General features: G+C 41.5%; 8 protein-coding genes across 8 annotated transcripts; 2 read left to right on the forward strand and 6 right to left on the reverse strand.

The window, feature by feature from the left end:
• Positions 1-170: 170 nt before the first annotated feature.
• Positions 171-2,713, forward strand: BCR41DRAFT_339413 (hypothetical protein; the record flags this gene model as incomplete). Its single annotated transcript, XM_022022159.1, has 7 exons — positions 171-483; positions 578-744; positions 855-1,151; positions 1,268-1,729; positions 1,839-1,878; positions 1,965-2,206; positions 2,352-2,713. Exons 1-7 carry the CDS (start codon positions 197-199, stop codon positions 2,711-2,713), a joined length of 1,857 nt encoding a protein of 618 aa, XP_021878854.1. The 5' UTR covers positions 171-196.
• Positions 2,714-2,756: 43 nt separating this feature from the next.
• Positions 2,757-5,035, reverse strand: BCR41DRAFT_424188 (mitochondrial carrier domain-containing protein). Its single transcript, XM_022030385.1, has 4 exons — positions 4,594-5,035; positions 4,358-4,419; positions 3,953-4,055; positions 2,757-3,822 (listed from the first exon to the last, which is right to left on the reverse strand). Exons 1-4 carry the CDS (start codon positions 4,829-4,831, stop codon positions 2,852-2,854), a joined length of 1,374 nt encoding a protein of 457 aa, XP_021878855.1. The 5' UTR covers positions 4,832-5,035; the 3' UTR covers positions 2,757-2,851.
• Positions 5,036-5,205: 170 nt separating this feature from the next.
• On the reverse strand, positions 5,206-9,006 carry BCR41DRAFT_358660 (adaptin N terminal region-domain-containing protein; the record flags this gene model as incomplete). The annotated part of the gene is made up of 9 exons (XM_022025082.1): positions 8,690-9,006; positions 8,490-8,559; positions 8,003-8,334; positions 7,581-7,802; positions 7,221-7,446; positions 6,703-7,123; positions 6,384-6,604; positions 5,853-6,237; positions 5,206-5,731 (listed from the first exon to the last, which is right to left on the reverse strand). The coding sequence occupies exons 1-9, from the start codon at positions 8,836-8,838 to the stop codon at positions 5,208-5,210; spliced, it is 2,550 nt and encodes an 849-aa protein (XP_021878856.1). The 5' UTR covers positions 8,839-9,006.
• Positions 9,007-9,943: 937 nt separating this feature from the next.
• Positions 9,944-10,617, forward strand: BCR41DRAFT_358663 (eukaryotic translation initiation factor 5A-2). Its single transcript, XM_022025083.1, has one exon. It carries the CDS (start codon positions 9,957-9,959, stop codon positions 10,380-10,382), a length of 426 nt encoding a protein of 141 aa, XP_021878857.1. The 5' UTR covers positions 9,944-9,956; the 3' UTR covers positions 10,383-10,617.
• A 1,120-nt stretch (positions 10,618-11,737) lies between these two features.
• On the reverse strand, positions 11,738-12,487 carry BCR41DRAFT_309515 (hypothetical protein; the record flags this gene model as incomplete). Its single annotated transcript, XM_022020955.1, has 1 exon — positions 11,738-12,487. A coding segment is annotated over one exon (750 nt), but the record flags the coding sequence as incomplete, so codon positions are not given.
• A 258-nt stretch (positions 12,488-12,745) lies between these two features.
• BCR41DRAFT_398845 (hypothetical protein) lies at positions 12,746-14,032 on the reverse strand (the record flags this gene model as incomplete). The annotated part of the gene is made up of 1 exon (XM_022028999.1): positions 12,746-14,032. One exon carries the CDS (start codon positions 14,030-14,032, stop codon positions 12,746-12,748), a length of 1,287 nt encoding a protein of 428 aa, XP_021878859.1.
• A 1,857-nt stretch (positions 14,033-15,889) lies between these two features.
• BCR41DRAFT_398846 (basic membrane protein-domain-containing protein) lies at positions 15,890-17,495 on the reverse strand (the record flags this gene model as incomplete). Its single annotated transcript, XM_022029000.1, has 3 exons — positions 15,890-16,104; positions 16,285-16,857; positions 16,958-17,495. The coding sequence occupies 3 exons, from the start codon at positions 17,493-17,495 to the stop codon at positions 15,890-15,892; spliced, it is 1,326 nt and encodes a 441-aa protein (XP_021878860.1).
• A 482-nt stretch (positions 17,496-17,977) lies between these two features.
• Positions 17,978-22,691, reverse strand: BCR41DRAFT_424193 (PINIT domain-domain-containing protein). The gene is made up of 11 exons (XM_022030386.1): positions 22,540-22,691; positions 22,024-22,244; positions 21,486-21,814; positions 21,233-21,305; positions 20,987-21,104; positions 20,757-20,876; positions 20,553-20,658; positions 20,398-20,462; positions 20,139-20,302; positions 19,386-20,044; positions 17,978-19,248 (listed from the first exon to the last, which is right to left on the reverse strand). The coding sequence occupies exons 1-11, from the start codon at positions 22,552-22,554 to the stop codon at positions 18,002-18,004; spliced, it is 3,117 nt and encodes a 1,038-aa protein (XP_021878861.1). The 5' UTR covers positions 22,555-22,691; the 3' UTR covers positions 17,978-18,001.
• Between the last annotated feature and the right edge of the window lie 31 nt (positions 22,692-22,722).

Genomic DNA, 22,722 nt, shown 5'->3' on the forward strand with positions numbered 1-22,722 from the left:
GAGTGCCATTATTGAGAGAAAGGTGCTCAGGATTATGAAGAAGACCCAGCTTATATACATGCCTCATACTTCCATTGGTATGCCGATCATGCTAATTGAAACTTTATTTTCCATTATTAATAAAACCTTGAGTCCGTGGATAATGTCTTTTCTTTCCTAACCTAATAACACTCATTGCTCCTCATTCACCAGTGCAATGATCAATTCACATCACAATGCAGCATCCTCTTCTTCCCACCTGAACAGGCATACGGAGGAATACTCACCTTTATGGAAAGGCCATCAACAGCCACCTCTCGGAGGTCCAGTAGTCTCAAGATCTAATCTTCGATACTCTGCCGTTTCACAATCCAATCCCGAATCACCTATAATAGACACAGATGTTGCTGAAAACAGACTACAGGATCTAGGCCGTTGTATGGATGGGGATCCATTCAGATCACCCATACCTTTACTCTACCTTTATGTAGTGCATGCTCTCTGGTAAGTCAGGTTTATAGATCCAGTTTTAAACGGCGTTAATCGCTTTTAATAACAAATAAAATTGATTATTAAATAATAGTATTATTATTGATAGTACATTTGACGAACGCATGTATGAGTTTGCATCTTATTTTTTCATCATGGAGATTTTCAAAAATACGTTGTTGCCAATGTCCATCTATGGGTTTTCTACAACAGTAGCAGGCATCATACTGAGCACAACTGTCGGATCGTTCGTAGACACCACACCACGATTAAAAGGTGAAGTGGGCTTTTTTTTATTTTTTATTTTTTTCCACGTTATACACTTGTCTAGCGTTTTTTTCCTTATCTGTTGTGTCACGTTCTTTTTTTTAATTTTTCCGAACTAGCGGTCCAGTCATTCCTCTTGACTCAGAAATTGACTACCATCCTCAGTGCCCTTGTATTTTGGGCACTCTTGACATGGTTTGATCCATCATCGGATATTCATATTCCCGCTATAAAATCTACGAAAACAATAGTGGCAATATCAGAGCCTACCCTTTCGCTCTATCAAGGCTATTCCTTGTTTACCTTCTTGGTCATAGCGAGCGGAGTTTTGAAGCTCTCTGCACTTGGGTGGTCTATTTCAATTGAACGCGACTGGATCGTATCTCTCTGTCAATCCGATTCTGAAATGTTGACAAGTAAATAAATTCATATTCATCAATACATCAATAATAACTGGAAAAAAAAAAAAAAAAAAAAAAAAAGCGTTGATTTAGAAATGTCGTGTATTGATTTTCTCTCTCTCCCTTACTAGAAATCAACGTCTTCATGAAAAGGATTGACCTTGTTTGTAAACTGGTATCACCATTGGCGTTTGCCACGTTGCTCACTCTGCTCCAGAACCCGGGGTATTGTAGTCTAGTCATAGCAGCCTGGTGCATGTGTTCGTTTTGTCTAGAACTCGTGCTTGTAAGGCGGATCTGGTTTAATTCCCCCATCCTGCGCCTACCACGATCCATTCGATCCCATCGTAATAATAATGTCCGAACACGTCGCGATCAAAAACATAAGAAGGCCAACAGCTATAGCAGTGTGGTCAACCCTCTCTTCACCACAGAATACAATCATGATGAAGTAGAGCCCCGACGAGATCTGCTTTCAGAAACAGAGTCTGAGATAGCACAGTCTTCAACCAGAAAAATTCACCCCTCACCTTCACTCTTTAGAAGAGGTATCCACTCCTTTCAGGACTATGCTCATCATGTCGTGTTCCTTGGTAAGGGAATGAAAAAAAGAAAAAACAAACTAAAGCTATGTTAAAGTCTTAATGTCTTCAATATCATAGGCATTGTCTGATTCCTTTTTTATTATTACTATTATTTTAGCTTCACTATCCTATGCAATCATTTACATCAATTTGATGAGGTATGATCTGCCATTTTTCACCGTTCATTCCGTTCATTATTAGCTTGCAAAAAGTGATTCTTATTTTACTCGGATCTTTTTTATAGTGTTTCGGGAACTATGATTGGGTATCTAAAGTGGCGTGGTTTGACTGCAAGTTCGATTGCTCTATTGAAGGGAGTCTGCACATGTTCTGAACTCTTGGGGACCATTCTTATGCCCATCACAAGCCGTTATATTGGCCTGATCCGTAGTGGAGCTTGGTCAATCTGGTTTGAGGTTGTCACACTGACACCAGTGCTCCTTTCAATCTATTCGGATCATTTGCCTATCCAGGCGATGATCTTTGGTAAAGTAAAAAACAAAAAGAGAAAGAAACAAAGAGCATGGTGAACTATCAAAATTGTCAACAATATCGTTTTTTTTTTTTTTTTTTTTTTTTTTCAATTTATTGAATTTATTTTTCCATTCTTTTCGTATGCGCATTTGTATAGCTGGTATGGCACTTTCTCGTGTCGGAGTATGGTCTTTTGATCTAGTGATCACTCAAATCATGCAAGAGTACGTTGAATCTGATGCTAACAACGCTGGTATAATTAACGGCTGGCACTATTCCATGATGAGCCTATTTGAACTGATCCAGTTCATCTTGACCATGGTCTGGTCAGACCCACAGCAATATTTTATGCCTTGCACACTCTCATTCGTTTGTGTCATCGTGGGTGCTGCCGTGTACTCTGCGTATGCCATGCGTATGCGTGGCCATCTGTTCCATTATCATCGGAATAATCTCACTGCTCACATATCACCCGCTGTTGCAGTGAATGAGCAAAGAAGTGAAGATGATAGCAGATAAAGTAGATTTTGAATAAATCATCTTTATCTATTGTACAAAGGGGGGTTTTTTCTTCTTCTTCTTTTTTGTCTATTCTATGCCAAAACAGTATATCTATTGGATGCTTTCAGTTCATGAGGGTGTTTATCACTAATCCCATTATCGCGCTCCAGGTGGCAGTACATCGCCACCGTGGCCCGACCATTGCTTTACATAGTCCATTACAGCTTCATACACTAGGAAATTAAGCGAGTGGATCGGCATGGCTCTGTAGCATGTGACACTCAGTCCTCGATACAGCCCGCGTACACCTTCGCGTCTGACAATATCTCGAGCACAATCAAATGCGCCAGAGTACTTTGGATTAGATACCAGAACCTCTTTCTGGACTACACTCTTGACAAGATCAATTGGGAAGACCACCAACCAAGAGAATACACCGCAGAGACCACCAGCAAAAAAGTGGACCATTGGTCCTGGACCTTTGAATTGAGCTGTCATCGGTGTTTCCGCCGATCCAGATGTAGGTTTCATGTCGTGGTGGGGTCTAATATGTTCAATCGTTTCCGACATAAGTCGCTTGATGGTCTCATAGCTTGAAAAGTAGATACCTGTGCCCAACAGGTCTCTAGCGATATGCAGGTTGGCGCCCTTGTACAGTCCAGTCCAGCCCTTCTTTTGTACAATAGCCTTTGCAGTCTTCCAACTAGATGCTCCAGCCTCTTCTTTCGGTGGTATTCCATATTGGGAGACCGATCCATGGGACTGCCTCTCTGCTCTCACAGCGGCCGCAGGCGACACAGCTGAACTTCCAGTTTTTTTGTCCATAGGCAATCCTTGTCTTAAAAGAGTATCGCCTGTCAATGCTGTAATCTCTGCCTCCTTCCTCGCATGCATCTCCATTAATTTCTCCAATTGTCGCTGCAGCTTCACAAGTTCCAGAGGACTGGACATCAAGGCAACGACTGTCCCTGCGACTGATCCTGAAATAAACGTAAGGCCAATTAGCGATGGTATCGTATTACCATGCATGGCGTCAGCATAACTCCTGACGTTTTGTTTAGTTCCCTCGTACACAGAGAAGGAAATGGATTTGATGATCGAGACCGTAATAAGAGGTGGGATCATACCTAAATCAATTATCAAATCAAAATCACATCCAAGTTACTCTCTCTCTCTGTTTGCTCTAAAGAAAGTTTCTTTGATTCCGTCTATCCAAAAAAAAAAAAAAAAAAAAAAAAAAAAACTTTCTTATCATACCTCGAAAGAATCCTCCCAGTCGCTCTTCTGCATATGTTTTTTTAACACAGTCCATAATAGAGTTGTATGAATGTGTCTGCATCCTTGTCTTGACAGAATCAAACTACATCAGTTAAATAAAGAAATAGAGCACCGTTCATTTCAGTTATCGGTAAGGTAAAAATAAAAATAAAATTAACGACAATCCCTATTGCCATTTTTTATCCATCCAGCCACTCCTTCTTGTTTCCATCGTCTATATGAACATTTTGTCGAGATCCAAAAAATAAAAATAAAATAAAAAAAAAAAAAAAAAAACATTCCTGATAGGAATTTCTTGTCCATTGACTTAATCAATTGATTGAGTGGCAAAGTTTAAAATTGACAGCATGGCAATAGTTGGTTTTGACTAGCACTCTTACTTACAGGGAAGCCCGACAGCACACTGCATACAGCAGCGCTTGATGCTGCCAATACAGTTCTATTTTCTGAGTGATGATACCACAGATGAAGGAAAAATCAAAAAAAAAAGGATCGGCGTGTAAAAGGTTAGTTGTTTTTTTTTTTTTTTTTTTTTTCACTCAAGGACAAATACAAACAGATCTTATAATTTCTTATTTTCATTAACCGAAGAGTGGTCCATAAAGTATTCATAAACATACTCCAAGCCCAATCCTGTGCTGCTTGATAGGTATGTGGTGTGATAGGGAAGAGATGTGAGACAGTGGAGGAGGTTGTTGTGGTTGGGATGTCGGTTTTTAGCTCGGAAGACAATCCCTCATCGGATCTCTTTTTATTATGGTTGAGGATGCTTTTGTTGTCTGGTGGAAGAGATACAGAGGAGGGTGATCTGTCCCCTGGCTGTAGAGCATCCTCTGTGATGGAGGATGCATGGACCATTCTAAAAGTAATACTGTTGCTGGTCCGTTGCAGATGGGAAAGATAGTGTCAGTAATGGAAAAGGAAGACAAGACTGTGTGATGCGACAATCAGAATGGTAGAAAAGGGATGACATACACGCAAAGAGAAAGAGAGAGAGAAAGATAGAGACAGATGGGTGGCCAGGATTCGGAGAAACAGGTGATCTATTCCCCAGCCGTTCTGTATTTTGAAGTTCTGTGGGGAGCAATCGCCGATCCCGCTGGCAGTACCCATCCAACCACAGCCATGGATCTGAATAATCATGTCACATCTTTTTTTTAGTTCGTTGTTATTACAATTGTTTATTGATATTTTCCGAGCAAGTGAAAAAAAAAAAAAAAAAAAAAAAAAATCTTCAACGCCGCCCGTTTGTTCGCTTCATCGATGGAGGTAGGATAGCTTCTTCTTCAGACGATGACGCCTCTTCTTCATCTTCTTCCTCTTCCTCTTCCTCCTCCTCTTCCTCATCGTCATCATCATCCTCACCATCCTCCGATTCACTTTCACTTGAGCCACTTTCTTCACTTGTTCCTTCCTCGCCGGTCTCCTTTTCACTCTCCGAACTCGTCCCCTCTTCCGAGCTTGTCTCCTCTTCTGATGATTCGTAGAATTTGTCCAACGATTGTGCACCTCGATCATACCGTGATCCCATACTGGGGCTAGCACTGCTGCTCATCTGATGTTGGCGATTCTGAGGATAAAAGGAATCACTACCAAACCCAGTGCGATCATTCATATATCCAGGCGCCTCCATCGTGGCAGCTAACCTACGCACAGATGGGTCGGGTTGAGTTGTGGGCCAGTCCGGCAAAGGCTCATATCCAGCCACGACACGGTTCAGCACCAATGACATGGATCCGATCTTGTACTGCTCACGACCTTATTGTAACAGCAAAGTTAATAATCAATTAAAAAAAAAAAAAAAAAAAAAAAGTTAATAAACATAGTAAGAAAATAAATAATCTCAGGACTTGGAGATCGCCAGATCTACTTTACTCACCATGTGAAGGGTTCTCGCGCTCTGGTGCAGGCTTTTCACTTAACAAGATAGCTTTAGCATGGTCGGAAAGATTGAGTGCCTTTTCATTATATTCAAAACCGCCTGTATCACCATCGTCCTGATTGATATCATGTGATGTACCGTTTTCATGTTGTTCTGGCTCCAGATCCACATCTGTAGAAGCTAAAGCTGCAGTATTATTTTGGGCGCCACCATAAACGAGTCCCCTGAGAAATCGAGCCCTATCACGGACAATGTAGTCGAGATCGTAGCGTGCCATGTTGAGAACGTATTGAAACAGCAAGTTGATAGTTTTCGATGATGTTCCTTCTTGTGCTACCAGTTTTCCTCCAAGTGTTAGGATTTGAAGCTTGCTAGTTTCATTCTAGTGATTTTTTTTTTTTTTTTTTTTTTTTTTTTTTTTCGTTATTGTTGTTGTTGTTAGTGTTGTAAATAGAAGATTGTATCGTTTAGAATAAAAGTGCAATGATTGATGGATCTCTTGACTGCTTCGTTGATGTATCCACATACCTCTGAGCAGAACGATTTGGCGGCTTTACGAAGCACATCTGGAGCTATGGTGGGTAGCTGTTCGCAATGCTGTCCAACGAGCCAAAAAATGTTTGCGCGAGCCAATGATTCAGTGATATCATCCAAACCTCTTGCGAGTTGCGTAATAATGACCACGCTATCGCCCGGTCTCTGTTGAAGAAGGCGACGGATAGCGACAACGGACTCGGCAGCGACAGAATCTACATAAAAAATAAATCGAGATATAACAGTCGGTATTAGCATCCGATTGCAGCTCTTCGATCCAGTGTATTGATCTGGGTATGCAGGTTATACTTGCCTGATTTGCTATATGAGAGCTTGAGAAGGCCACCGAGGCAGCTATGTGCCATCTCGGGTATATTTGATGCGCATCGACCAATTGCCTCGATCGCCTGTGTGACAAAATCCTTGTTCGAACTCTTGACATATTCTTGTAGCTCGCGCAAAATAAACGTGATATTACTTTCAGTTGCAATCATTGTCAGAATATCCAATTTTAGATTGCGGATAAAAATCGGATCCGTAGAACGAACAAAGAAGTGTTGGTAAAACTGATCGAAAATGTAGGGTCGTTCACTGGCTATGGCAACAATGTTGTTGAGAACTACATATTGGATTTCCCGATGACTCCTTAACAATCGAATTAGTGGGCGTCCAATTTTATAACAATCTTCCGCCGGTGCTAAATGCATAAAAAGTTTAGCAACTGAAAGGACGACCTATTGCAGCAAGAGTAGCCTGTGTGTTAAAAAGAAGAAGTAATAAAGCTGACTTGGGAGCATAGATGCGGCTTCATAATTAGGCAACACATCTTACTTGACTGTTCCGACTCTGTAACAGTGGTAATGCACATTTCAATAAGAAAGCGAGATCTGGGTCTATAGTATTGTTGCTATCGTCATCAGATGAATCATTGCTGTCGGAGGAGTGATGAGATATGTCTGAATCATCGTCCGAATAAAACGATTTTACAACACTTTTCTCCTTTTTGGCGCGGATCGTAGGTGCGGATGTCTTTCCAATGGGATTAAGAAATTGTGTCCTGAAAGCCAGTAAGAAGAAATTGATAACGGTCATTAGTAGATAAATTGATTTAGTAGATCAAACATCATTGGCATCATTAGGATATGAAACGCTTCAGTTGATCAAATATTAAGCGCTCCATCGAAGACCTACCTTGAATAGCGCAGTAACAAGTCTATAGCTGTAATTTGACCCCACTCATCCATGTCTACTAGCATCCTGCAGAGCTTCCTATACTGAGGATGAATGAGGTCCAATCTATCAGGACAGACGTGGTTGAACGCCATGATGACACTGCCAATTGTGAACGTCGAGTTGTCGCCAAGCATTGTACTGATAATGTCGATCAAAGCTTCCTTTTGGGCTGGGTCTAATCTATTTTTTTTTTACATACAAAAACTATAAGATAAATATGGGTCCAGGAAAAAAAAAATAAAAATAAAAATAAAAATAAAAATAAAAATAAAAATAAAAATAAAAATAAAAATAAAAATAAAAATAAAAATAAAAAAAATAAAGGCGACGAGTTGTCATGTTGTATGCTCATATTTCCTTTGCTTATATGGTCAACGTACTGATAACATTTTGGGATTGCATGAGCAGCTATCTTGCGGACATAGGGCGACAGATCGGTAACACACTTTTTAATACCCAGCATGACAATAGGGCTAATGACGGGGACACGGATACCAGACATGACGCGTAGTGCCATGGCTCGGATAAGCTGATTTTTATCACTCAAATCCTTTTGAAATGTGTTGATGGATAACAATGCGAGATCCTGTTCCTGTTCTGCATAACGTAAGATGTAAATGTAGACCAATTTGCGGACTTCCAAACTTGTAGATGCCACATTCTTGACTACATCAGGGAAAAACTCGGACACATCTCTACCCTTGGAGATCATCTATACGTGGTTTGTTGTCAGAGGACGATTTTTTTAAGAATCGAGAGTGTGAATGAGTTACAACATGGATGTAAAGTATTTGTCGAACTTATTCCAGATAACATCTTTCATCTATTGATTGGTAGCTTTTACTCCGGGCTGAGAGAACTACGTACAGCGATCAACCGCTTCAAACCATCCAGTTTTTCTTTCTCATATTTTGAATCCAAGTTCTTGCGGATTTCTCTATTATATTAAAATGAACAGATATGTGTGAATGGCTTCAAAAAAAAAAAAAAAAAAAAAAAAAAAAAACTACGCTAGAATATGTTGTCATGTTTCTGAGGCTAATATGGGGTGAGTTGTTGCTATTTACCTCATTTTGTCTTCGTTTGTGTCGAGAAAATGCGCTTGGTTCTCGAAGCGAAAGTCACGAGTATTTTCCACTATGCCATCCTGAACTTTTTTAGAGAGTTTGACTGCGTTGGAAGTCAAGGTCTTGAGGTACGCGTCTACGTTATACATGGTTGGTTGGAACACTAAGTATCCGTGATAGGAGGATGACAGAAACGGATGAGTATGCCACACGGGTAGAGAACGAAGAGACTGACCCTCCAAGAGCAAGAAAAGAAAGGAGAAGTTTAAAAATAAAGGTCAATTAACGTAATGTGTAATGTGGAATGTGCGATGCAAGTTTTTTTTGTTTCTGTTTCCTCAACTGGCAGGAGTGTTCTCTGTATGCATTTCTACGTACGATATTTCTGTTGGACGAGCAGATCTACGTGTCTGTTCTAATCATTATAGCACGTGATAATATACCCTTAATTATAACCTTTTTTTTTGTTTGTTTTTTTTTTTCCCCCGTTGGTTTAGTGTGATGTGTGTCAGAAAAAAAATATTCAGACACCCTTCACAGGCTGGGGTCTAAAGAGTTTTGGCAACAACATAAAATAGGACCGACCCCCATCAGAACTTCATCCTTCTTTCCTTTTCTCCTCACCAATTTACAAGGTAATACCCATGCACCATTAACCCATGCACGCACCCCCCCCCCATTCCTTCGCACCCTCCTCCTATTTTTTTTTTTTTTTTTTTTTTTTCCATCCTTTTTAAATACTCTTATTTATAAGACACATTACCCTTATTTCCACTTCATCTTTCTCTTTTTTAATCATCATACTTTTGTTAGTTCATGTTTATTTTATTTACTATAATATAATTGGGGAAGGGACGTGAAAAAGGGGAATACTAGGTTGCTTAACATAAACGCCATCCATGGACAATTAAGATGCTCCGTAGCAGTACTGGAAAGTTCGGGCGGATCGACCGACTGGCTATGATCTAAGGAATTTCTCAACATCTCTTTCTGGACCAAAACCACAGCTCACAAGGAGCTATTATCTCATTGAACCCAGAACATCGGATTTGAAGAGGGGGGAGGAGGGAAGAGGGCAAATGAGAAAAGAGTGTATGATGTTACAGTTTTTTTGTTTTCCATGGGAGATTCTGGCGATGGGGAACGCTTCAAAAAAACTTTTTCCTCTCTCTTTCTTTTTAGCTTGAAAGTTATTCAATAAGGCTACACTACGAAACTTAACTGACAAGTGCATTTTTTTGCTTTTTTTTTTTTTTTATTAGACACAATGTCCGACGACGAGCAGCACAACGTCCAGTTCGAGGGTACCTCCTCCGGAGCCTCGTTGACCTTCCCCATGCAGTGCTCTGCCCTTCGCAAGAACGGTCACGTTGTTATCAAGGGTCGTCCCTGCAAGATTGTCGACATGTCGACCTCAAAGACTGGCAAGCACGGTCACGCCAAGGTCCACTTGGTTGCCATCGATATCTTCACTGGCAAGAAGCTCGAGGATCTTTCTCCCTCCACCCACAACATGGATGTCCCCAACATCAAGCGTACTGAGTACACTCTCGTCAACATCGACGATGGTTTCTTGAACCTTTTGGACGCTGATTCCAACCAGAAGGACGATGTTAAAGTTCCAGAGGGTGAACTCGGTGAGAGGATTGAGGCTGACTTTGAAGCTGGCAAGGACGTAAGTCAAGTTTTTTAATACCCTTTATCATCCCAAATCGAACATTCGCTATTCTCTTTTAATTCCTCAATTGACTTTTTTTTAACTTGTTTGGACTTGATCTTTAACCAATATACATATATATTTTTTTCTGCTTGCTTATTAGCTCCTTGTCACTGTTGTTGCTGCGATGGGTGAGGAGGCTGCCGTCTCTGTCAAGGAAGCTCCTAAGGCCTAATTAAATTTTTGGCAGTAGTCCTTTTGAAGTGCATTTTCGCAAAGCATTTGTTATTCAATTAAAATAACTTTTGAAAAACATCCTCGAACTTTTGAAGTTGAATGTACTGTAAAAAGAAAAAGAAAAAGAAAAAAGAAAAGAATTATTCAGACAAGGGCTGCAATTCTGGCACTCACTCTTAGTATGAGTATGAATATGAATATGCTCATTTTGTTTTTGTATAATACAATCAGATTTGTTGGTAAAGTGAAAGTATGCAGTACTTTTTTCTTTTTTTTTTTTCTTGTTGGTGACAAAATTGTGCGTGCAAAAAAACCAAAGAATTGGAGGGAATGATATTGACAAATAAAATGGGTTTCTAAGTAAATGAGATGAGAGGGTATAAAGGTGTTGATTTACAAAAAAGAAAAAAGATAAAAAAAAGAATCTAATCAATCTATTCTGTTGATGTTGGTGGATTTGAAGGGATGCCTATGGGCTCAAACGCTGAAGACCCCATGGACAACGGTCGTTTCAGCTTGAAAGCTGCTCGAGCCAAAAGACTACTTGTGGGAGTTCGGCGTGTTGTAGGTCTAAGTATCCCAGAGGCGCTGCTATTGCTAATGATATCTTCCGAGACAGGGGTGCTTGATACAAGTGATCCCACAGTGGCTGTTTGGCTACTTGATGGGCCTGTAAAAGGTGAGGATGGAGATGATAATGGAGAGGACAACAGCGTCGTAGCAGAGGATGCTGCCATACTCGAGGAAGCAGAGGATGAAGCAGTGGCCATGACTGGCAGAGAGGAAGTCCGATTGGCTGATGCTGGCCTCTCACGTTTATCCGCTTTAGGACTGAGTAGCATCGACAATCGGTTACCGATGGTCGACAGCGGCCGCTCGCGGTCACCGCCCTCAGATGCATACTTTCTGTTACGAGGACGAGTCAATGATGATGCTGCCGTCGACAGAGATGGTGGGACCTCTGAGGCAGGAGTAGTAACAGCGGTTGTGGTAGTGGAAAAATCGGATTGAAGGCTAGATTGATACTCAGCTTCCAGGGTTGGTAAGGAATCTAACGTCCTATTCGGCTGCTTCTTAGCTTCGCTTTTTTTTCTGTTATTGTTGTTCTCAGTAGAGGAAGATGATTGTGTTGATGGCGTGGGTGATTTGAGAGGAGGTGAGGTAATGGGACGCTTGCAAAACAAAAGCTTGACCCGTTCCATCTCTGTGTTCCAATGTGGCTGACAGAGTGTGTATTCGAGTGGAATGAACATTTCGTTCTTCTCAATCATCTTGCCTCTCTTGACCCAAGAGTCAAAATATGGGCCATCGCAGAACGAACAAGCACGGGCGCTCTTGAGATACGATTTTAGATGTTGGGGAACCATCGGTGGAGTCGGTACATCATGACGGACCATGACTCTAGCTGCCAGCTCGAGAAGAGTGGGTGGGGAATGCAATGGTTGGTGCTCAAACTTCTTGACCAGCGGACATCCATCCAAGTTCAACCGTCTCAAAAACTGAAGCTTTCCAACCTCTGCAGGCAAAACAGTGATAGGATTGTTTGAGAGATCCAGATTGACAAGTCCCTTAATGAGTCCAATCTGAGACGGGAGGGATTCAAGGCGGTTGTCATCAAGGGAAAGCGCAGCAAGTTTGACCAATCCACCGATGCCTGCTGGAAGGGACTCGAGCTGGTTATAGGACAGCTTGAGATCCACTAGCTTTGTCAAATGCATGATAGACTCTGGCAAACGGGTTAATCTGTTCTTGGAAAGGTCCAATAGGGTCAAGTTGCGAAGGAAGCCAATCTCTGCTGGAACTCTGCTGAGTTCGTTACAGCAACTGATTGATGGTATTGTTAAGGGTTGAGATGATATTGTTAATGGGGTAAAGATCCAATTTGGGGTCGCGTTCAGATCCATTGTCAGTAAGGACCGTGTAAGTTTCATTTAGTCCCAATAATTAAATTCGACACAGACAGTGATCGTCATTGGTGTAGGGAAGGAGGGAATTAGGTCGGTAATTAATCAAACAAGCGCCAAAAGATTTTTTAAAGTACAAAAAAAAAAAAAAAAAAAAAAAGCCAAGTGGTTAGTATATTTTATTGAAAGGCTATTGTCAAAGATCAAATAACGATAAGTACAATAAATAATCATAATAACAAATAATAAAAAACTTGCTTACATTTGTACACATGTCGCAGAGGCTAAAAGGCGGATGTTGGACGATAATCTGACGATGCCATGTGAGCACAATCCAATGTTGGTCAGACTGGGCAATTCGGAGAATGGTATGGGGCTGAGATGTTCTAGTTCCTCGTCCAGAATCGAGTCAGTCTCACCACCACGACAGTTTTCTAGATGTAGTGTGTTTGCATCCCAAGACTCACTGAACTCCTCGTCTTCTTCCTGTAACCGTTGAAGTTCACGCTCAGTCATCTTCACTTCGTACGACAGCGTCCGCTTTGAAGATGGATGGGCTCGAAAATCAGGTCTAATGGTCCTATTGTTTTGGGTGCTCCTCATCTGTATTTCATCACTCTTCTGCGATTGTTCTTGCATCTCCAGTAACTGTGAGCCGCTGACAAATAATGCAATTGAGTCTTGTTTTGTCAGCATTGGTGGGCGATGCAGATGTGGTTGAGGTTCTGGGTGTGAGGATTGGCAGGACGAGCTAAAAAAATTGTACGGGTTCTGATTTGGTTGATCGGTGATCCTTAGAGTGGAGATCACATCCATTTCGCTCTCCTGCCCTATCTGAGTACGGCTTAACTGCATTGATTTTTGATTCTGAACTGTGGATGGCTCAGTTGAAGTTATAGTTGCAGTAACAATATCAGTCTGGACTTGACCTGGACTGGTTGATAAGACAGATGAGCCTGGAGAGGCAGGTGTGGAGAGAGTTGTAATCTGTGCAGCTTGATCCATACTCCGGTGCTGTGCATGAACTGTATTCGCTTGCGAAGATGCAGATCTTGTTGCTGCTATTGTTGTTGTAGTTACTGTAGCACCCACTGCTGTCCGCGATGCCACCGTTGTTCTCACACGTATTGAGGGTGTGCGAGCGGCTGTTTCATTTATATCAGATTCAGGCACCGGACTGGTGGAAAAGATCGCAGCAGACCCTGCCCCTGTTCCAGATTCTGGAACAGTATGATGATAGTGTACACTTTCACTATGATTATGACTTGTGTTACTACCATTTGCAGACTGAGAGGACAAAGATTCATATAGGTGTACACTAGTGGACAGGGGTAATGGTTGTGAGACCATTTCTGGGATGGAAGCGACAGATGAGGTGCCATCTTGGATGGGGAAGGGGGTGACTGAGGTGGTGTCTGGTGTTCTTAATAGACGAGGAGCGAGCCGTTTCCTCGAGACTGACGAAGTATTAAATGAGTGGTCTTTACGGGCATGAGTGTAGCCAAAAGGGAGTTTGGCATGGTCGCGTGAGAGAGTTGTGCCCATTATGAGGATAAGACAGAATAAAATAATAGAGAGGAGAGAGAGAGAGAAAGAGAGAGAGGAAAGAGAGAGAGAGGGAGAGAGAAAGAAAGAGAAGAGAGAAAGAGAAAGAGAAAGTGAGAGCGAGAGAAATAAAGTAAATGAAATGAGGAGGGTAATGTAAGAAAGCGTCGGATCAGGGATGAAGATTATACATCAGTGAATAAAAGAGAGTGAAGAAGAGTGAGGACAAGAGTGAGAAGAGGAAAGAAAGACGGGGGGGCTGGAAGGATTAAAAAGACAATGGAAAAACACAATGCACAGGAACAAAATACAGGCACAGGGGAAAATGGAAAAAGGAAAAAAAAAAAAAAAAAAAAAAAAAAAAAAAAGGAGAAAAAAGAGTGATAGTCAGTTTGAGATTTACATTCAACACGACCAACGCTAACACTTCCAATACTCATGGTAGACTAACGGATGATGAAAAGAAGTCAGTCAGCCAGTCAGCCAGTCAGTCAGAATAGGTCAGACAAAGACACATGGACATCCCATCCGTCCACACGCTTGCTTACTATATTTCTAACCTCTTTTGTCCTGTGCTCCAGTTGCAGGCCAAAATCACACAAAGCAACATTCCGCATCAGTGCACACAATCAGTCATGAGTTGTTAAAGAAAAAAGAAAGAGCCTGCCTCCAACAATGGCTTTTTTCTTGTTGATTGGTCTCGAATTGATGCGGCTATGTCCTCTCTCAACTGTCCTTGTTTGTACCCTGTTTACACCATGTGGCATCCATTCTCTCTAATCAATTTCAATTTCAACAAGAATAAGACCAGGATATTGATTATGCGGACTGACTTGTTGCCTGGATCGATGGTTCATTATCATGATTACCATGGTTTATGTATACATTTGTTTTTTAACAAAAGATCAAGAGCATGATCGAGGAAGCAAGGCCTGGGACCAGAGTAGTGTCTCCAGCCTTTTGAATATGCAGTCCAAATCTACTGTATACATTTACTGCACTCCTGCTTCCAAATGATCCGAGTTAGGTCCTTCACTTTGCGTTGCCACGCACACAGTTAGCACGGGCGGGATGTTTTTTTTTCAGCCATCCCGTAATATTTCCAGGGTTCTTTTCTGTGAATCTGTTGAAGGAGAGCTAAAAAAAAAAAAAATGCTCTCCTTTCGCCAAAACCCTTGCCTTTTCGGCTACCTCTGGCGCCTAGATCCTGTGCTGGTATATACTATCCATCCCTTCTGCTACTTTCTGTCACTAGGTCGATCTTTGTTCATGGGGTTCACATAAATATGTTTAGACTTGTTTTGACATGAATATTTTTTTTTTCTTTATTTGTCTGAAACTATTTCCATGTTTACGCTCTAACTCCTCGTTCACCCACTGAAAGAGATCAATAGTACGCATCCAAAATATTACAATCAAGTCGAAGCACCAATAAAAAAAACTTTTTGATTCCTGAGCATACACTAATCTAATCAAATCTTACTACTTCCATGCTCATTGAAAGGAAGAGAGGATTTACGCTGTTAATGGTTAGTTCGCTTGCAGCAAAAAGAAGTTCAAGATCGTACTATGGACATACGCACAGCCAAAGATTTGTTTTATCGAGAGACAGTAAAGAAAAAAATACAATCTCATAAAATACTGTACATTCCTGATCATAGAGCCGACATTGCAATTCCAATGAGGCTATCTACATGTACAGCTCTTTTTTCTTTCTTTCTGCAGCGTGGGAGCAGAAAACTAAATCTCCTGTGTATTTTTATTCTTTTCTGTGATAAAGGAAAAAAGGAAAAAAGGAAAAGAAAAAAAGTTCAAATTGTTTTTTTTTTTTTTTTTTTTTTTTTTTTTATATCCCATTTAAACCATCATCATCTGAACCATAAACACAATCAATAACAACTCTGTAAAATAAACCATCTTCTGGCTCTGATCGCCAAACGATAGTAGTAGCGATGCTGATGAAGTGTGCGATGACGAGGTTAATTCGACTGTAGAATTGGTCCTATCCTCGTCATTATTCGATTCTTTGGAGTCATTAGCAGTCAGTGATAGGAGCTCGACGCTAGTTGGGGCTGTACGTGGCATTTTAAATGCGCATGAATAAAAAAAAAAAAAGTTTGGGACGAGATGAGAGCAAATGCAATATTTATGATTGTTAGTAAACACATTGGACAAGTACACAGATGTATTTATGGAGTGGACAGTAGTAAGTCAAGTATTTCAAAAGAACTTGCATGATCCGCTTGCGCGACTTTCACCCGTCTTATGATCTACTCCGGTCTTGAGTTTACCCTTGGTAATGTCTTCAATGTACCCTTCCATCTTGTTTTGTAGCTCCTTCGTAAACACATTCGAAGCCTCATGCACTGGTGCCAATTTAATGGCACTCTGCGCTGCATCAGCATTCACACCGAAGAAAACCGTCGATCCACCTGTTAAGTTGGCCCGTAACACACTCTGCATCACAGATCGCACAAGGACCCTGTAATCAGTCTGAATCGATGTCAAGATATGCTCGCTACCGGGGACAGACCCATACGCCCAGTTCGTAACCCATTCATCCGATCCAGATCCGATCCCATAGACCCCTTGCTGCACTGTCAGATTCTTGAGCGTCGTGGTTCCAAAAATCGAGGCTGCATTAAACACCACACTCACTTTACGCGATTTGAACGCCTGGGACACAGAGGTCGATGTCTTTGGATCTGCATCAAAGGTCCCTGCATAGATACCATAGGCACGACAGGTTGAACACGAAGCCTTAACGCCGTTACCGAACCCGTTCACTTGGCGGCGCACACTAGGCTGGTCTATTCCTCCAATGACTTTTGAAATCGATACATCACTTAGTAACCAAGTAGAGCTATCTATTCATCTATTCTCCCTTGAAAATGCCATCGTATCGTATCATATCATCAGACTTACCTGCGACTTTTCCTCCCCGTGTCTTGGCTACTTCACCTGCCAAGAGACCGGCCAAATAACCGATCTGATCCTCTGAATACATCACACTCACAATGTTCGCCACTGGCGGTGTAAACTCGAAATCTGCGATTGCAAACAACTTCTGGCCATTTGTATTCGCTGCAGCTTGAATGGCCTTTGAGGGGAAATACCCAAGAGCCATCATAAAATCATTCTCCTTCGCCTTGGGAGGAATCAAGCTCGAATAAGCTTGCAGCGTCTCTGACGCAGGTGTGAACGTGTGCAACGTACAGGTTTTGTATTGATAACCTGCATTCGTAGGCAAGTTCCCGATACATGCCTCCTTAGCCCCCTGGAGTGCCATCGCGTTACTCGTCCCTTCCTTAGTCCCATCCGGACCACCTTGCAAAACAAGGGCCATATTGACGTTACTGTTGCTGTTGGTCTGAAGCGCTAAAGCCCCAGTAATGCAGTGTAGTGACAGCAGAAGAATCACAGCTGCAGCATGGACATCTACTTGGAAGAAGTTGGAGTACATCGAAGAAAAGTATGTATAAAATTGACCTTTAACCAGAAGTTTAGCTGAGAAATATGAAAGAATTTGTAAGAAAGAAACAGAACAATAAGCAAAATCAGCAAGCTTGTGGAGGAGAAAAGGCAAAGATGGATGAGTCTTTTGACATAAAGAAGATTGTCTACAACTAAGCATCCTTTATTGATCATGTTCCCATCAATGTCGTAAACCACCGACTTCGTGGTCTTATGAACTGGAGCAAACGTCTCCAAAATCACCCACCATCAACTAGGATCAATAACAGAAAATCGACCATCAAGCTATATTTATTGAGCAAGCGTGTCGATCAATTTTGATTGTGAAGACATGTTATTATTAGATGAGATTGCTATTCTCATAGGAATTCGCGCATGTCACCAAATACATAAAAAAAAAAAAAAAAAAAAAAAAAAAAAGAAAAAAGAAAAAAAGAAAAAAAAAAAGAAAAAAAAAGGGAAAAAAAAAATAGCTACGAGATATTTAATTATAGTTTATCGTGCTCGGGCACCCCGCAGGCCATGCAAGAAGATTGGGCCTTCGTCATCCTTGGAAACACCTGTATTCACGTGTGTTACAATGTTATCACTCCATCGATGATCATTTGTAGCTGCCAGCGCTGATGGAGTTCCTATTCCTTGACTACCGCCGTTAAGCTGACTGATGTCATTACTTACACTGGCCTGACTAGCTTGATTTGAATTATATACATTTTGCACGTGGTGGCCAGCTCCGTATCCACTCCTTCTATTGTCTTGACCTTCATCAATGCTGTAACTAGAACGGTGCTGATATTTCCCACTGTCCACTCCATCTTCTCGCCTTCCGTATCCTGCCATTTCGTCATTTGATCGGTGTCGTTGATGATGAGATGACTGCTGTGTTTGTTGGGTGTTTGATGGTGACGAGTAAGGATGAGAGTTGTAGAGGTGAGGATATTTTGTAGAAGACGCAGTCTGCGCAGGCGAAGAGTGTCTCGAACTTGAATTCGCCCGTGTTTCATCCGCACTGACTCTTCTCGGACTGTTACTCTCATGATTCAAATGAACGTTACCTCCATAGATACTAGGCAGTTGATCAGCTGCCCATCCACGATTGGCTCGGTCTTGACTACCATTTATGAACAAATCTGAGGGCCACGCTGCAGTCGAGCCACCAAACGAAGGCGCGATAGCTGCATTAGACCTCGACCCTATGTTGGTCGAAGTGGCCATGGATCCGCTGGATGGTGGCCGTGAAATACCTGGATAATAATCTGGGCCAGGTGAGTTCGTTGATCTGTGAGCTGAATGATGGTGCTGATGAGGAGATGAGTTGTTATACGGGTGTTGAAGTGGAGGAGACATAGTGGAGCTTCGTGCACTGCGGCTACCTTGGTGGTGTGGTGAGAGATGAGGTGGCGCAAATACTGATTGAGCTGAGGATATAGGTGGCCCGGATGAAGATTGATTACCACCGTCATAATAGGCCATACTAACAGGCCGGCTCAAAGTATGTTCTCGCCGTGATCGTAGTATTCCATCATCAATTTCCGTTTGATGCTCGCCAGCCCCTCGCCGATCAAGATCATGAAATGCTGGAATGGGGGTCGGAGATGAGGTCGAACGTCTAGGCGCATCTGGTGAGGGAATGGTAGAGGACGATCCTCTTTCTGAGCTTGCGTTTGAGTGAATGTCCAGTCTTGCTATCCTTTGTCTAGCCTCATACGCCATGCTGTTTGGGCTTTCACTGTCTCCAGTGTCTATAATACATTTCATATACATTGATTTGTTAGAAAGATGGTTCGTTATGCGTTAATGATGGCACCCTTTTTTTTTTTTTTTTTTTTTTAATTAAAAAAAAAGGAAGAAAAAAAGTTAAACGGTGAGTCCGGCTTACCATCAAACTGCCGCTTTCGCCTAGGGTTCAATAGTGCGTTCATAAATACATCCTCACCAGATTCCCATACGGGTCCTACCCTAGATACCGGCGGTGTAATAGGGCCTGATTGAAGAGGCTCTGTTTGAGCCATTCGAGTAGAAATGATAGGAGATGATTCCGAGGATGCAGCACGTGATGCATTGGTAGAACTTAATATACTGTGAAGTTCAAGAGGTGCTGGTGTAACGCCTGTTTCGGTGGGTGTGGGCTTGTCAAAAATTTCAGTCTTGACAGAAGGCGGTTCCCCCGGTACCATTACATGTGCTGCTGCCGCCATATTCTGTAGGGAATTTGCCGCATCCTTCATAATAGAGTCGCCTTCTGTATCAATTGCTGTTGGCTCATCTTCTTCGCTATCGGAGATCAGATCTATGACCTCAGTTGCTGGCTTTGATGGTTTTGCTGGTGGGGCAGCTGATGCACTGTCTTCATTGTCGTCCGAATCATCCTCATCAATAATGAACACGCTATCCCCTGTAGGGGTTTTCTTTTTGGGAGATGGTGCGGCAGCTTGTTCAGTTTGAGATGGCGCTGATGGAATTTCCCATGATCCATCTGCTTGGACAGTGATATTTTCTAAATCTTTCGGCGTTGAGTTGAGGATATTTTTGAAATAGCTAAGAATGTAAATAAGCATAATACATTAGTTAGCAAGGCCTGCCAGATACGGAGCTATATTAAAACTGCCATATGGGCTTTGAACAAACGTACCCATCTACAACAATTTCCTCCCACGAGTGCATGACTCTGCTGCATACTGGACATGTCCACGTAGGTGTTTGCTCATTGAGATTGAAAAACGTGTAGGCATCAAAACACTGTAAATGTTGACAGTATGAGGAACGACATGGAATCTTGATTCGTTGAAACCCAAGCTATTTAGAATCATAAAGGACAACGTATCTGTAAGACAAATAAAGTGACATCATCGATGATACAGATCATTGCGTTCCTTCTTTGCACGACTTACAGGACACTTAAGGGATAGCGTGCTAGATGTTGCCATGATATCGTCATCCTTGTTCCTGTCTTCAACTATAAATGTTTTCATAAGTGAGTGGACTTTAGTGTCTTTTGCCAATATGCTGATATCCTTTATGGCTGCCACAACAAAACGATACTTACTCATTCGCAACATTTTCTCTTTACTCAAAAACTTTCCGCGCTCAATTTCCGCCACGATCGATTCAACAGATGTTTTCTTTACGAGATGAGTTGACACATAATATCTCTATGAATTTCGGATATATTAAATGAGAAAAATTAGACTTGTACTATAAATTATGAAATGGGGAGGTTGGACCAAGTTTTGGCTACGTATGCTCATACCTTGGTGGAGTTTGCATAAATGAATTCAACCTTGTTGTAGTCTGCCGCTTCTAGACGACATAGTTTTGTGATATTGGCTGGTGATACCGTGCCAGGCTTATTTTTCATTCCACGAAGGTTCTAGAGATAATTAATGATAACATTTAAATATGAACATCAGGATCTCTTCCAATGTGTATGTGATTCATACTTTTGGAATAAGGTATAAGGGCATATCCAAGCTCACTTACTGCTTCCAAGACTCTGCCGTTAACCTTAATTTCACAGACATGAGGAAACTCCATTAACACAGGTGAACTTGGGCCATCCGCCCATCCAGAAAATACCATGAGTTGATATTCCGGATCCCTATTGATTGTAGCAGTAATGATATGCTAAGACGTTAATATATTTTTCATTGTAGATCCTGAGTACGCTCTCCTTTAATTTTTGTGAAAAGCAATGGCACGTCATTAAAAATAACACTCCTTCTTTACTTTTTAAGCTGAATGGATAACATAGGTGCGACTGTAAAAGACAGCGTGACTGAAAGTGTGCGATCCTTAGCCTCTAATGAAAGAAAAAAATGATCCAGACCCAGCCGAAGAGATATAACGCTGAATTAAAATCGATTTTGCAACATCCGAAAAAAAAAAAAAAAAAAAAAAAAAAAAAAACCAAGACCATCTAATTTTGGTTCACAACTTAACGTCAACAAGAGCATTTTATGAAAAATGGTTATGAATTTACCAATACAGAGCCGAGGTGGGGTCAAAGTTTGAATGTCTCTGTAAAAGGGGCTGGATTTAAAGATTTGTGCAGGCGGATGTGATTGGCGATGTTGAATATGATGCTGCGTGGCAGAATGATGTGTTTGGTGTTGGCTCCTCTGCATATTCATGTTACCATTTTGTGATTGAATAGGAGGATAGCCGGCTCCTGTCTTTGAACCGAGCATTGATGATGAACTCGATGTTGATCCAGAAGATAGTCTATACACGTTGGTGCTACTACTCCCGATATTGTTACTACTATGAGGATGGTGCAATGCAACGGACGGCGTTGTGATAGATACGTCCCTATTGAATAGGTGAATCAAGTAAGAAGTGCATGAGTATAATCATCGAATCTGAAGATGCCGATGCATGTAATAGCAATAGAGAATAGCGATAACGATTGGTGACGAGAAGGAACACATGAAATATGTTTCATTGCTAAATGAAGCATGAATGCATGATTCCCGAAAAGTAAAAAAAAAGGAAATGAGTCTAATGCTGGCTTTACATACCCCTGGTTGAATGCAGCGACACAGTGACGAATCTGTCGAATTACAGCTTGGTCACCAAGTTGATGGTATTGAGTAATGAATCCTACGACTCTATTAATTAAATCCGACTTGTTGCCACTGAGTTTGAGTTGAGGCGCCGGGCGGATAGTTTCGTTCAGTGTTTTGATGAGAGCCTTTAATTGAGTAACAAGGAGGGACGGAATGATTCGCCCAGTGATGGTCTAGTTGCAAAAAAACAAAAAACAAAATACAAAAAAAAAAAAATACCCAGACAGACAAAATATTAAAAAGAAGTATGAACATTCAGTTCTCCTATCCTTCCTTTCTTTTCTTTTTTGTTATTTTTTTAGCATGGGCAAAGTCATTGCATGTGCTGATGCATTGCTGGTGAGGGCAGTCCTTGTTTGCTTTTTTTTTTTTTTTTTTTTTTTTTTTGTTTGTGTGTTCTTTTGACGCGAGAGAAACTCTGGTTCCAGGACAGAAGAGGGGAGGAGTAAATTCAGTTTGTATGCTTACCGAGAGGTCTTCCATTGGGGCACTAGATGTGCGATGTATTTATGATAGGATGAATGAATAGTAGCTGCGTAGGTTCCTCTGTGAATGGGAAGGTCAATGGTAAAAGAGATGTAAGGATCGAAGCGTTGACGACGATGTAAAGTGTGTGAGCGACAGACGGAGAGAGAGAGGCGGAGAAAAAGG

The sequence above is a fragment of the Lobosporangium transversale genome (assembly GCF_002105155.1).
Source record: "Lobosporangium transversale strain NRRL 3116 chromosome Unknown BCR41scaffold_34, whole genome shotgun sequence".
Classification (NCBI taxonomy): Eukaryota; Fungi; Mortierellomycota; class Mortierellomycetes; order Mortierellales; family Mortierellaceae; genus Lobosporangium; species Lobosporangium transversale.